At 43.4% G+C, this 14632-nt stretch overlaps 1 protein-coding gene across 4 annotated transcripts in view; it reads right to left on the minus strand.

Moving 5' to 3' along the window:
* KLHL20 (kelch like family member 20) overlaps positions 1 to 14632 on the minus strand; it is a 162469-nt gene that overhangs the window by 15673 nt on the left and 132164 nt on the right. For all 4 annotated transcript variants that reach the window (XM_033915423.1, XM_033915421.1, XM_033915424.1 and 1 more), the window contains one exon: positions 3377 to 3585. In XM_033915423.1, coding sequence (XP_033771314.1) covers positions 3377 to 3585 — 209 coding nt within the window. The remainder of the gene's footprint in view (positions 1 to 3376; positions 3586 to 14632) is intronic.

Here is a 14632-nt window from a genome sequence, read left to right on the forward strand (position 1 = left end):
GGGAAGACAGCTGCAGAGGCCGATGGCAGCCTGCAAAGATAGCTAGCACTAGTGATCCTCTCTGCAGGCTAATCCACTGCTGGAATTAACTAAAAGTAAGACCGGGAGGCCAGGGGGGAGCACTTAGGCCTTTGGGGGGGGGGGGGTGCAGGCCTTCAAAGGCCTTCAGGGGTGGGGAGGCAGGCCTTTGGGGGTGGGGGCAGGCCTTCAGGGGGGACAGGCAGGTCTTCAGGAGTGGGGTGCAGGCCTTCAGGGGAGGGGGGGCCCTGGTGTAGAAGTACACGAAGGGAAGGTGAGGTTCAAAGAGACATGCATATGCCTGACTGGAGGGGGGGAGAAATAATGAGTCTAAAAACAGAGGCGAGGGAGAGAGATGGTAGACAATGGGATTTAGAGGGAAGGAATAGAAAGGGAGAGAAGTTGGACACAAGGGATGGTGTGGAGGGGGGGGATAGAGATACTGGATAGGAGGGTAGTTGGGAAAAGAAAGAGATGGTGGACCCTGGGGTGGTAGGGAAGGAGGGAGAGATGCTGGATGAAAGGGTAGTTGAGAAAAGCTGGATCAGGGGATAGAGCCAAAAAAAGGAAAGATGCCAGACCTCCAGGGGAGGGAAGGGAAACGGAAGGGAAGGACAGACATGGAAGATGGATAGTTAGCACCGTGAAAGAAGAAAACAACAAATGGGCAGGAGACCCTGGCAAGGGAGTTATCAGAAGACAACCAGAGCTTAGGACCAAAATGATTTGAATAATGACCAGACAACAAAAGGAAGAAAAAATAATTTTGTTTTCTATTTTGTGATTACAATATGTCAGATTTGAAATGTGTATCTTGCCAGCGGTGTTGTTAGACCGCTAACGTGAGCTAGGATTTAACAGAGAGAAAAAAAGATTTTTTGTTTATTTTGTTTACACCACAGCGCCAATGTGGGTAGGAGAAAGCAAAGGGGTTGAAGAGGCTATAAAATAAACCCATCAGGATGTTTGAAAAAAAACACCCAATTGGGCAGGAAAATCGAATCATCGATTTAATAGGCTGAATTGAATCAAATTTTTTTTCCTGAATCAGGCAGCACTAATGCATACTGTCTTCTTATGATTGTGAAGCACAGCAATACCTCTTGCTGTGAAAACAGTGGCACCCTCTGGTTAAAATGCAAAATATATCTTTTGACATCTGTGATATCTAACGGTTATAACAGTGATACCTTGGTTTACGAGCATAATTCGTTCCAGAAGCATGCTCGTAAACCAAAATACTCGTATATCAAAGCGAGTTTCCCCATAGGAAATAATGGAAACTCGCTTTGATATGTTCCCACCCCCCCACCCCCGAGGCCAGCGGCGCTGCTCCCCCCCTCCCCGCTCGCAAAATCCCCCCCCCCCGCGTGAACCGGCACCGCCCCGCCCGAACAACTTGAACTTACTCCCCGTCTGGCACCGGCACACAGCCCACAGGACGTGCCAGTGCCGCTAGAAGATCTTCCTGCCTCTGCTGGCCTTGAGCATGCATCTGCGCATGCTCAAGGCCATCTAATTCTCCCTCTCGCCAATATTCTCGGCGAGAGGGAGAATTAGAAGGCCTTGAGCATGTGCAGATGCATGCTCAAGACCGGCAGAGGCAGGAAGATCTTCTAGCAGCACCGGCATATCCTGTGGGCTGCGTGCCGGTGCCAGACGGTGGGGTAAGTTCAAGTTGTTCGAGCGGGGAGTACCGGTTCACGCAGGGGGGGGAGAGGGGGGTTTGCCGGTTTGAGCAGGGGGAGGCGATGTCGGTTATCGGGGGGGGGGGGTGCTCGCAAATCGAGTCAACACTCGGCTTGTGAGACAAGTTTTGCGAGAATGTTTTGCTCGTCTTGCAAAACACTCGCAAACCGGGTTACTCTCAACCCGAGGTTTGACTGTATTTACTTTCACACAGTTTCATTGTATTATTTTTGCCAAATCAATGGAATGTTTTAGAACTGTTCCACTCAAGCTGTCTCTCTCGTCTTTAGGTCAGAGATACACACAGATCTATAGACATGTATACGAAGGGTTAGAAAGCATTCCATAAGCTATACTTTGCCAGCTAATCCCACTTGCTTTAAAAATTGTACTTTTTTAGATGCCTGTATTATTTTGGAAAGCTTCAGAAATACCTTCCTTGCAAACCTAACATTACAGCCAAACAAGAATTTCAAAGAAAAAAAAGAAAACAAATTCAGCATGTCCCCAGATTCTTTCAGAATATAATCTAAGAAATAAAGATAATTATGGGTCACACTAGCATTTTCTTCAATATTTGGTCTTAGGAGAGCAATTTTTGTTGCTGCAGTTCACTTTCTGGGACTCCATGGCAAATGCTGTCAAAGAACTAGGTCTGAAGCCTGGACCCCAGTTTTTCCACCCTCAGAATTCGCAACCACAGCGGGTGAATTTTAGCTAATGCTAAACACCAATACTTAGTAAATAAACTTAGGGTTCATGTTAGCCAGTTTCTTGGCTCCTTGTCAAGGACTAACTGTGACGGTTAAGCTAAGTTGAGAGAGAGAGGTAGAAATAGTGCTGGGTGCAGTTATTCTGCTGAACAGAAGCACCTTTTGCTTGCAAGATGTATAGACAGGGTGCCCATGTGCCATCTAGAACTGTTTTATTTTACCTGTAAAGCCCAGATTCTATAAATGACTAAGAAACAGTCGCTGTTCGTGTGTCAATCATGCAATGGTGCCATTTATAGAAACGTGGGTTTGTGAAAGATAGGCCTACATTTCCAGCACATACCTTTCATGTGAATCGCAGCTATAGAGGCACTTTACGACACCTAATGCCACTTCCAGTGTTAGCCACGCCTATAGTGGCATTTGGTATCTTAAAGTGCCTCTGTAGCCATGATTTTTTTTGAGGACCAGTAGGTGACTACTTTTTAAAAATGCTTTTTTATTTTCTAACGGCATTTTCCACTTAAGTTAGGGCTTAAGTTAAGGTAGGGCTGACCAGTGCCTAACTTAAAGCGTCCTTTATAGAGTATGGGCCTAAAAGTGTAAAAAGAACCCTGGCTGTCCTTGCATAACAGTTACGCATAGGTCAATTTACAACACCATGCATACCCTAAATTCTTACTCTTGCACATAACTGTTTGTAGATATTTCTTATTGTACCTGCTCAAAAATAATTTTTTATTTTGCTTATCTATTTACCAAATGTAAAAAGGTAAAGACCCATAAACAATTTGATTGCTGGTATACATTCTCTACTTAATCCTTAGAAATATCCTCTGGTAGAGGGAGAAAGGAGGAGGAAAAGGAAAAAGAGAAAAACTTGACCTCCTAAGAAGGACCCCAATCCACTACCAACTCTATACCACTTCAGAAACAGGAAATGGGGCAGAACTCACTCCACTGCGGCGTGAAGTCATAGCCACTACTGGAGACCACTGGTTTGTTCTGGGATTATATCTCTCAGCACTGCTGAGTTCTGTGGTGTCGTCCCGGCCTCCCACAGCATAGATCATATCCTGGTAAACTGCGCATCCTAGGTGCTTTCGCCGAGTCCCCATTGGGGCTATAGTATGCCAACGGTTCTCTTGGGGGTTGTAACGCTCCACTGTGGAAAAAATAATAAATAGTTTAAATTTTCTGTGGATACCTGTTCCCTCTTCTGTGTTCTAATGTCTTTAGCAGTCTCCTGGAAAAAGTGGTGGAGACAGAGACTGTCTGAATTCAAGAAAGCATGGGACAGGCATATGGAATCTCTTAGAGAGAGGAAGAGATAATGGTTACTGCAGATGGCCATTTGGACTTTATCTGCCATCATGTTTCTATGTAACACTGATATCGGTCAGTCAGCTGCTCAGACACCCGATTCCCTTCCAATACATCCATTTGGTAATGCAAGTTCATAAGGCCAAGAGAGGTTATTAACATTGTATATTCACTTTATGATGTTCTTATCATCTACTGCAGTCAGTATTCATGATGGTAAAGTCAAGATTGTTTTTTCACTTTCATACATCACCAGTATTATAACTAAATTCTATTATTGATTCAAGATGCTTTACAGATTCTCAAATAACCAAACAAACCCCAATAACTACCAAGAAATTTGTTATATATAAAATAACTAAAAAACAATGCAAAAAAAATAAATATCTATTATTACTAACCCCCCCTCCCTCAATTCATCCCCTTTCATCACAAATGTACCTCAGGGAAAAACCTTTTCATGCTAATGAATAGAAACTAGAATACGATTAACTAATCAGGATGTTTGATATAATGACATGCCTAGTAATGGGATAGATTTGCAACCACTGCATGCACATCTATCTCACTGTAGATATCCTGAAACACAAGTTGGAGGTCCTGCAGGATAGGATTGGCAATCTATACCCTAGTAGTTAGAGCAGCAGGGTTAGAACCAGGAAAGCTAGGGCTCAAATGCTAAGAATCAAATATGTTTGAAGCCCAAGTACACACTTGGACTCCTCAAACAACCTAGAATTAGATGGCTAGACTGGCCCCACCAAAACTGAGTGGGACTGAGTAACTACATAAAGCTATCTAGTGAAAGCAACTGGGTAGCCCTGAGATCAGGATTTCATCAAGGGAGGCAAAGTAGGTGTCTAGTGTTGATCTTTAAAACTAGGTTACTACAGTACTCCCCTGATATTCGCGGAGGTTCCGTTCCAGGAACCCCCGCGAATCTCGAAAAACCGCAAATACGGTTTTTCATGGGGGAGCCTGAAGAGGGCAGCGGGAGAGGGCAGCAGGAGAGCAGCCGGAGCGCCGCGAGTGCAGGAAATCACTCGCAGTACTCCGACCGCCTCTTCCTGCACTAAGTCAGGTCTTATCCAATCAGGAGCTGCATGTCAAAGCAGCTCCTGATTGGATAAGGCCCAACTTAGTGCAGGAAGAGGCGGTCAGAGCCTACCGCAAGTGATTTCCTGCATTCGTGGCGCTCCGACTGCTCTCTCCTGCCTCTCCCGCAGCCCTCTCCTTGTTGGCGGTTCACGGTCAGAAAATACCGCAAATGATCGAGACCGTGAACAACCGGGGGAACACTGTATAATAGCAGACCTAAATCTAGGTGGCTTTATTTTGACTGCTTAAACAGACAAATGATCAGCCACAAAGCCTAGGTTAAGCTGAAAATTCAACCACTTGATCATGACTGATTTTTATAAAGCAAGCATTAGACGGTCAGTTTATATATAAGGGTTAAATGAAAAGTAATGCCTCCACTTCCATAATTTTTAAATGATGACACGGTAATAAATACAAATTGAAAATAATGCTTAAAACTTGCTTTATTACATGTATTTACTTTTCTACATAGCTGACACCATGTGCCACACATTTCTGCCAATGATGGACACATTTTTGAAAGCTGGGCAAAAGAACTGTACATGTCATCTCTTCAACCAGTTGCTCACAATTCTTTTGACCTCTGTGAGTAAAACAAATGCCCCTTGAAGGTATTCCTTCAATTTTGGAAAAAGATGAAAAATTTCATGGTGCCAAGTCTGGGCTGTATAGCAGATGGAGTAAGACTTATGAGACTCATCTTTGCGATGGCCAATCAGAGTCTTATGCCACTCCCAGTGTATCCCAGAATGCATTGGGAAGAAGGCCTAAGACTCAAGTTGGCCCAGGTAGGAAGGGCCTTAGGCGTCTGGGCCAATCAGGACCTTAGGCCCCTCCCCAGTGCATCCCAGGATGCATTGGGAAGGGGAAGACCCACCACTGTGAAGAGGTAGCCTAAGGTAATAGGCATCCCTCCGGCATGCCGTAGTACAAAAGGCGTGTGGGAGACTGCGAGTCTGAGGGGATCATAGATTGGGGGAGGGCTCATGGGTTTGGGGGTCCTGCTGGCAGGAGGGAGTGGGCATCTCTCCTGCCTACTGTGGTTTGGAGGGGTTGTTTCAGGGGTTCCGGCAAGAGGGAGTGGGCATCCCTCCTGCCGGGGGAGTTTGGGGGTGACAGCAGGAGGAGTGGGCATCCCTCCTTCCGTCCGAGTTTGCATGGGGGTTTAGAGGTTTCAGCATCCCTCCTGTTAGCCGGCTTCAAGGGGGGGGGGTGTGTGTGTGTGTTCCTGCTGAAGCCACTCAGCTGATTGCGGCAGGGAGATTTCCTTGCTGCAATCAGCTCAGCAGCTGCATCTATTTGAAATGTAGGCCAGCATTTTAATGGTCTACATTTCAAACATCTGTCACTGTTCTAGGGAGACGCCTAGGGCCACTTAAACTCGCCCATGGTCACTTTCGGGTGAAACCACACCCACACCCAACCGTGGGCAAACTAAGCCGTCTCCCTAGACCTGTGAAAACGCCTGCCTTCAGTAGTAGTGTAGGCTGCCTGCCTTCAGTAGGTTTTTTCTAAAACCATGCGTCCCAATTTGCTGGTTAGACAGTGGTAGGATGCCTACAGCTGTCTAAAATCGGGACACCGTTTATAGAATTTGCCCTTTTATGTAGTCCTTTTTGAAGAGGATCATGTTTATGCATCAGATTGATTCAAATTTATAAAACTTTGGGTCTGATTTTTGGATGATTTTGATGGGAGGGTGGTGAGCAGCAAATATTTAAATTTTTGAATTGGTTAAATTTGGTAGATACACATTTACTATTCACTACATTTAGGTGTCAGCAGATGAACTTATGGATGTGTGTATTCAACATCAGGGAGATTATTTAATTTCTTCAGTATCAGAAGGAAGTGGCATGTAACACCTTATTACATTTTAATTCTTTCCATCCCTATCGTCTAAAGACTTGTTTCCCAATTAGTCAATTCTTACAAATTCAATGCATTTTTTCAACATTGGAGTATTTTGAGGCTCAAGCCATTAAATTGACACAATAGTTTTTAGAGTCGGGTTATCCCAGAGCAGTTGTTAGGAAAGCATGTTTGAGAGATAAATATGCTCAGCAGGATCTCCTATTACAATACAAACAAGCTGTGGAGGAGGAACGGTTAGTAGTTGTCCTACCATATGACACAATGAGCAAGTGGGTGACTAACTTGTTTAAACATTGGCCGATATTATCATTACATGCATGTTTTTCAGACCTCCCATTAATAGCTTATCATAGGGGCCATCCCATTGGTCAGATATCTTATAAACAGATTACACTAATCCTTTACTATTTACTATTGTTAGGTTATTGTAGGTGTGGTCACTGTCAGTGGCGTGCTCTCATTATTGAGGGCTTATCGAGTGACATTCTAGGGAGAATCGTAGGATTTGCTTGCGAGCTGATACTACTTGTCTTGCCAAGAACGTAGTATACATGATAATAAGTCCTTACACTTTAGTGTACTTAGGTCACATATCACAACAGGTTAAATTGAAGTTTACTGAACATAAATCCCACATTTTACATGAGTGCTTTTCAGCCCCACTAGTACAACACTGACGGGAAAAACATCATATTATTGCTGATATTCAATGGACTGTGATTGATAAAAGTTGAGCTGGCTGGAAAGGAGGGACTTAGATAGACTACTGAATTTTAAGGAGCAATGGTGGATACACATATTACGTACTATTTGGCCTGTCAGCAGGTGTTGAAGTGGATTGGGCTTCTTCAGTATAGCTGATCTCTGATTGGTTGGGGATATGCATTTGATGTTTTGAAAAGTGGATGTTCTTTAGGGATGGGCACCATTTTTAAACATACCATATGAATTGAGAGCATGGCGAATTTCTGTTAGTATTTAAGTATAAGGTTGGGTTTTGGTAAAATTTGGATTAGTATACAAAATTTGGTCATTACTGGCAATTGGACCTTATTGATTTGACAATCTAAAGCTAAGTGAATTAATAATTATTTGAATAGTCAAAAACTTTTAAAGAGTAAAAAGTAATGATTTGAGTAAGACTGATGATGACATAAATCATGGAGTGATATACTTCATGTAAAACAAGTCACTACCGAGGTTCTGTGTTTAATAAGGAATGTGATATACTATTGATTTAGCAATGGGATTTATTTAATAATTTACCACATTCTCTAGCAACAAATTCCAAGGGTTTATTTATTTTTAAAAATTTCTATACAGTCTAATTCCTAGGCAGTTTTCAATATGTCCACGTACATAATACTTAAAAATTGTACAAATGAGAGACAAAACATCAGAATTTAAATTCACAGTTAATCTTCGATCAGGACAAGTCAGAACCTATAGAAAAGCATTAACGAACAATTGTGTTTTGAGGAGTTTTCTGAAAGTTCCTCTGTCAGCACATTTCCTTAATTGCCCTACCAGCAAATTCCATAACTTTACCCCAGCACAACTAAAGGTCATTTGCACTAGTTTCTACATACTTCGGAATAACATTGGCTATTAACAGAGCAGAATTTTGAGCGCAACAATTTTTTGGGCTGATAAATGGTCGTCTTACTCTTGAAATACTATGGAATCATACCATACAAAAATTGATGACAGATCATCACAATCTTATATTGTACTCTAAATGCCAATGGCAGCCAATGCAGTTGTCGAAGACAAGGTGTAATGTGAGCATATTTTGATGCTCCTGTAATCAATCTGGCTGCAGCATTTTGTACCTTGTCTTAATCACTCCAAGATACAGGGCATTGTAGTAGTCAAACCTCGATAAGACCATTGCCTGTTGAGTGAAGAAATATTTTCTCTGGTTTGGTTTTAAATCTACTACTTAGTAGCTTCATTGCACCTGGCCATGCCTAGACTGCTGATCCGAAACACGTGGCTCATCTAGACCAGTGGCCCATCTAGCCTAATAGCCCATCTTCACGGTGGACAATCCAAGTCACTAGTACCTGGCAAAAACCCAAAGAGTAGCGAAATTTCATGTTACCAATCCAGGGCAAGCAGGGTCTTCCCCCATGTCTGTCTCAATAACAGACTATGGACTTTTCCTCCAGGAAATTATCTAAACCTTTCTTAAAACTAACTATGCTATCTGCTCTTACCACATCCTCTGTACGCGGCGTTCTGGGGGAAGAGCAAGCTATACAGGAAGGATGGACTCCACCTCAGCAGAGACAAAACGAGGCTATTTGCAAGCAACATCAAGAGAGAAGTTGAGAAGTTTTTAAACTAGGAAGAAGGGGAAAGTCGACAGTCGACCAAGAGAGAGAGTCGATGGTTCAGGAACCGGTATATCCGGAGGATACCATACAAGAAGACAGAGGGAAAGACTCACCGGATCACAGGCAAGACAGATCGAAAAGGATATAAGAGGGAAGGAAATGCAAGAAAGGAACAGGCCGCAAACTCAAGTGTATGTACACGAACGCAAGGAGCTTTAGGAATAAGATGGGTGAATTAGAAGATATGGCACAAAAAGATAACACTGACATCATAGAAACATGGTGGACTGAGGAAAATGTCTGGGACACTGTGCTACTGGGATATAAACTATACCGCAGAGACAGAGTGGGGGCATTGCTATACGTCAGAGGGAATTGAATCTACTGGAGAGAACACGCCACAACTGATGGATAAACTAGAGTCTCTATGGGTCAAAATTTCGGTAACAAATGGCCTGGAAACGAAGATCGGCATCTACTACTGACCCCCAGGGGAGTTCGAAGAAATTTACGGAAAAATGATGGACGAGATTAAACGCAACTGCAAGGGAGGCAACGCAGTTATCATGGGAAACTTCAACTATCCGGGAATAGACTGGAATCTAGGCACTTCCGGCTGTGTTAGGGAGACCAAGTTCTTGGATGCTGTAGGTGATTGCTTCCTGGAACAACTTGTCAAAGAAAATACTAGAGGAAATGCAATTCTGGACTTAATTCTAAATAATGGCCTATGAGGTCCGACACAAAATGTAGAAGTAGAAGGGATGCTGGGACACAGCGATCACAATATGATCCGCTTAAATCTGGATGCAGGGGAGAAACATCAGTCCAAAACGGCAGCCACGATATATTAAGGGGAAACGACCCGCGAAGGAAGCGGTGGGACCGCTGGATGGCCATGGAATAAAGGAACTTCCGAAAAGGGAATTACGAAGGGATGAGACTCATGGTGGGGAAGATGATTAAGAAGAGGATAAGCACTGTAAAAACGCTAGAGCAAACTTGGTCCCTTTTTAAGGACACAGTCAATGAGGTGCAAAATCTATATATACCGCATATCAACAAGGGATCCAAGAGGAAAAAGAACAAAGAACCGGCGTGGCTCACTGTAGAGGTGAAGGAAGCGATCAGAGACAAGAAAACTTCGTTCAAAGAATGGAAAAGGTAAAAAACGGTGAAAACTGGAACAAGCACAAACAACATCAACGCAGGTGACATAAGGCGGTAAAAGGGGCCAAAAGGGATTACGAGGAAAAAATAGCCAAGGAGGCGAAAAACTTCAAGCCATTCTTTCGATATATTAAGGGGAAACGACCTGCGAAGGAAGCGGTGGGACTGCTGGATGACCATGGAATAAAGGGAGCGCTAAAGAAGGACAAAGCAATCGTCGACAAATTGAACACATTTTTTGAGTCTGTATTTACTGAAGAAGATTTACACAGCATACCGGAACCCATCAGGCTATATGCTGGGAATGAAAACGGGAAACTGACAGGGTTAACAGTCAATCTAGAAGAGGTATGCAGGAAGATTGATAGGCTTAAGAGCGATAAATCCCCGGGACCAGATGGCATCCATCCAAGGGTCATCAAGGAGCTGAAAGGGACTATAGCTGAACTGCTTCAACTAATAGCCAATCTGTCGATCGAATCGGGAAAGATTCCGGAAGACTGAAAAGTGGCAAATGTTACGCCGATCTTCAAGAAAGGTTTGAGGGGAGATCCAGGAAACTACAGACTAGTGAGTCTGACTTCGGAACCAGGAAAGATGGTAGAGTCACTGATAAAGGACAGCATCATTGATCACCTTGACGGACACGGTCTGATGAGGACCAGTCAGCACAGTTTTAGCAAAGGCAGATCATGTCTGACGAACTTGCTGCACTTCTTTGAGGGAGTAAACAGACAGATAGACAAGGGTGACCCAGTAGACATTGTATATCTTGATTTTCAGAAGGCATTTGACAAGGTTGCTCATGAACGACTACTTCGGAAAATTGCGAGCCATGGGATCAAGGGTGAAATACTCACGTGAATTAAAAACTGGCTGGAGCATAGGAAACAGCGAGTGGGGGGTAAATGGACAATACTCAGACTGGAAGAGTGTCACCAGTGGGGTGCCACAGGGCTCAGTGCTTGGACCCATGCTCTTCACAACATCTTTATAAACGATCTGGACATTGGTACGAGTGAGGTGATTAAATTTGCGAACGATACGAAGTTATTCAGAGTAGTGAAGACGCAGGGGGATTGTGAAGATCTGCAACATGACATAATCAGGCTCAAGGAATGGGCATCAACATGGCACATGAGGTTCAACGTGGATAAGTATAAAGTGATGCATGTAGGTAACAAAAATCTCATGCACGAATACAGGTAGCAGCAAAAAGGGCGAACAGAAAGCTAGGAATGATAAAGGAGGAGATCATGAACAGATCTGAGAGGGTAATCATGCCATATGCGTCCTCACCTGGAATACTGCGTCCAGCATTGGTCGCCGTACATGAAGAAGGACACAGTACTACTTGAAAGGGTTCAGAGAAGAGCGATTAAGATGGTTAAAGGGCTGGAGGAGTTGCCATACAGCGAAAGATTAGAGAAACTGGGCCTCTTCTCCCTCAAACAGGAGATTGAGAGGGGACATGATTGAAATATTCAAGGTACTGAAGGGAATAGACTTAGTAGATAAGGGTAGGTTGTTCCACCTCTCCAAGGTAGGGAGAACGAGAGGGTACCCTCTAAAATTGAAAGGGGATAGATTCCGTACGAACATAAGGAAGTTCTTCTTCACCAAGAGAGTGGTAGAAAACTGGAACGCTCTTCCGGAGTCTGTCATTGGGGAAAACACCCTCCAGAGATTCAAGACAAAGTTAGACAAGTTCCTGCTGAACCAGAACTTACACAGTTAGAGCTAGTCTCAGTTAGGGCGCTGGTCTTTGACCAGAGGGCCACCGTGTGAGCGGACTGTTGGGCACAATGGATCATAGGTCTGACCCAGTAGTGGCAATTCTTATGTTCTTAACGCGTTCCAGAGTTTAACTATTCTCTGGTGGTTTGGCCAAGTTCAATTTTTGATGGTATTTTTGGGCTTGCTTCATTACCATCAAACCAGTCATTGAAAGTGTTCATACCTTCTTTGCCAAACCCATTCAATCAGCATACAATCTAAATGTTCATTTTTTCCCCTATGCAATGTTTTCCTGGTTTTCATTAATTTCTGGTCATCACTCTCATTGTAAAACTTTAACAACTTATCTTTCTGAGTGGCATCTGTATCTCTATGTGCCATATTCCAGCCCTCTGACCTTTTTGTTTCTCACTGCTGCTACTACTACTACTACTACTACTACTATTATAAATTATTTCTCAGCGCTATTAGATGTACGCAACACTGTACAGAGTCACAAAGGAGACAGTCCCTACTCAAAAAGAGCTTATAATCTAAACAGACAAGACAAATAGGATGCTAGTGTGGGGAGACACAGGGAGGAATGGTTAATCTGCTGACTAAGGTGGTGTAGTCTACCAATCAATGGCTATGTGGCAAGTGATCAATTAAACTCTTAAACACACAAGCTATCTTGCCAAATGCTGACTTTGAATGCAAGGAACTAAGCAAAATAATGTGAACACAGGGGATCTCTCAGAACACTACTCTGAAAAATATCAGCGTAGTAGCACTCCTCACTGAATTCACCCGGTGTGTGTCAAAACTAGTTTAATAAAGTGTTCTGTGTTCATATTAAGCTTCTAGCCTTTTGGTGTCCATATATCTTTTCACATTTATGTAATTCTTTTTGATATCTTGGTTGGTAAAAAGGTTTTTTATTACTGCATTTTAACTTTGGTACAATAAATTCTTGCCTGCATCGTGTACATTGTCTGCAATTTTTGTTTGGGTTACTCTGAGTAAAATCTGCATCTCTCTGTGCCATATTCCAGCCCTCCAACCTGAATTGAAAAGAGAACAGGAGGAACACAGGCACCTGTGTTGGTTTCAGCCTATGTCACGTCGGAGAAATTGACTAATTTGGTTGCATCAAATTTCGGTTTTTGGAGCTTTTCAGTTTTCAGATAAAGGATCTTGGACCTGTACTGAAGTTTCTATTAATGATACTGAAAATGCAAAAAGAAAATTTATTCATAAGAATACAGACAAATCTGTTTCTAGCGCAATGTGTCTAATGGTCAATCATGTTTTCAGCTCTGCCTCCTTCCCAGGAAGTGCACCTCCTGTGGATCCCCAGCCCTGGAGGACTTGGAGGAGGCTGAGTCCAAGGGTCTCGCCCCTTCCTGCATGTTCCGTTGCATGTAGGACATAGATACTCCCTGTCCAGCCATTCAGCGTAAACTTGGAATGATATAGGGGTAAGAAGGCCTGAGGAGTCTATCCCTGTCGATTTTAAGCAGAACTGATGGATTTTAAGGTAGATGGAGGCTTCAGAAAAAGAGACCGTTTAAAATCTAAGATGGCCACTGCCAGGAAAATTGCGCCAAACATGGCCCATGGAGACTTCCCTGAAAGTCAATAAAACAGGGAAAAGGGTTTGAGATGGGGGACCTCGGCTCTAGCTGCAGAAATCTTCAAAATTAGCATTTGGAGAAAACCCCCCCCCCCCTTGATTTTCTCCATAGGCTATAAATAGTCTTACTCACTGTGCCATGCAGTGCCTGCCTGCCTCCGCATAAGATTTCAGCTGGAACAAATGGAAAAGATCTCTACCTCATAGATTTGCTGGATGAACTTGGTCTTCCGGCTGCCACTCGGACTGTGGTTGAGCTGAGCCTCAACCCCTGGAAAACCATGCTGCAAAGATAGGGGGGTGACCACATAGCTGGCCCACTGTTAGTTCTGGCTGAGCCGGGAAGGTGCCAAACATCCTTCATGCAAGCTCCTGAGTAAATCAGGGATAGAAGCTGCTACACAGGGTTCAAAAAATATAACAGCAGAATGGCTAGATAGGTGTCCCCAAGGACTGATCCTGCTAGTAGCAGACTTCTATCATGTGGGTCTGTGTCTTCTCCCATGTAGAGGTCCTAACAAGTGGGAACCTCTGGGCACTGAGCCTCTAAACAAACACTCAGAAAAATACCCCAAAATAAGAAAACTGCAGAGCAGATCAGAAGCACTTCTAAGCAGGATGCCTTAAATGTAGGCCTGTAAAACACTACGTTTAAAGCGTCTGTACTAAAAATAGGCACAATTCTGGACGCAGCGCCTACCGGTGACTGACATACAATAGGTGCCTGTTTTGCAGGCAGCTACTGTGGGCAGGGCTCCATTTCCAGAATCAGGCCCTAAATCTCACTGCATTGTTTTTTTGCCATTGACTTTTCAACCCTTATATGCTACTGTTGATGCTTCCCATGACCATGATTTTCAGTTTTGAGCATGTGCTCGTTATCACTTTTTGGAGTCATTTCGCTGCAGAAACACTAATGGTGTCATTCTAGTTCTGTGTGTCTAATTTTGGGGACGATTGGTAAGTTATATAGCTTTGCTATTAATATATATTTTTTTAAAGACTGATCTCAAACTTCCTAATTTATTGTTTATTTAGTGTTGGTCTTCCAT

The sequence above is a fragment of the Geotrypetes seraphini genome, chromosome 12 (assembly GCF_902459505.1).
Source record: "Geotrypetes seraphini chromosome 12, aGeoSer1.1, whole genome shotgun sequence".
NCBI lineage: Eukaryota > Metazoa > Chordata > Amphibia > Gymnophiona > Dermophiidae > Geotrypetes > Geotrypetes seraphini.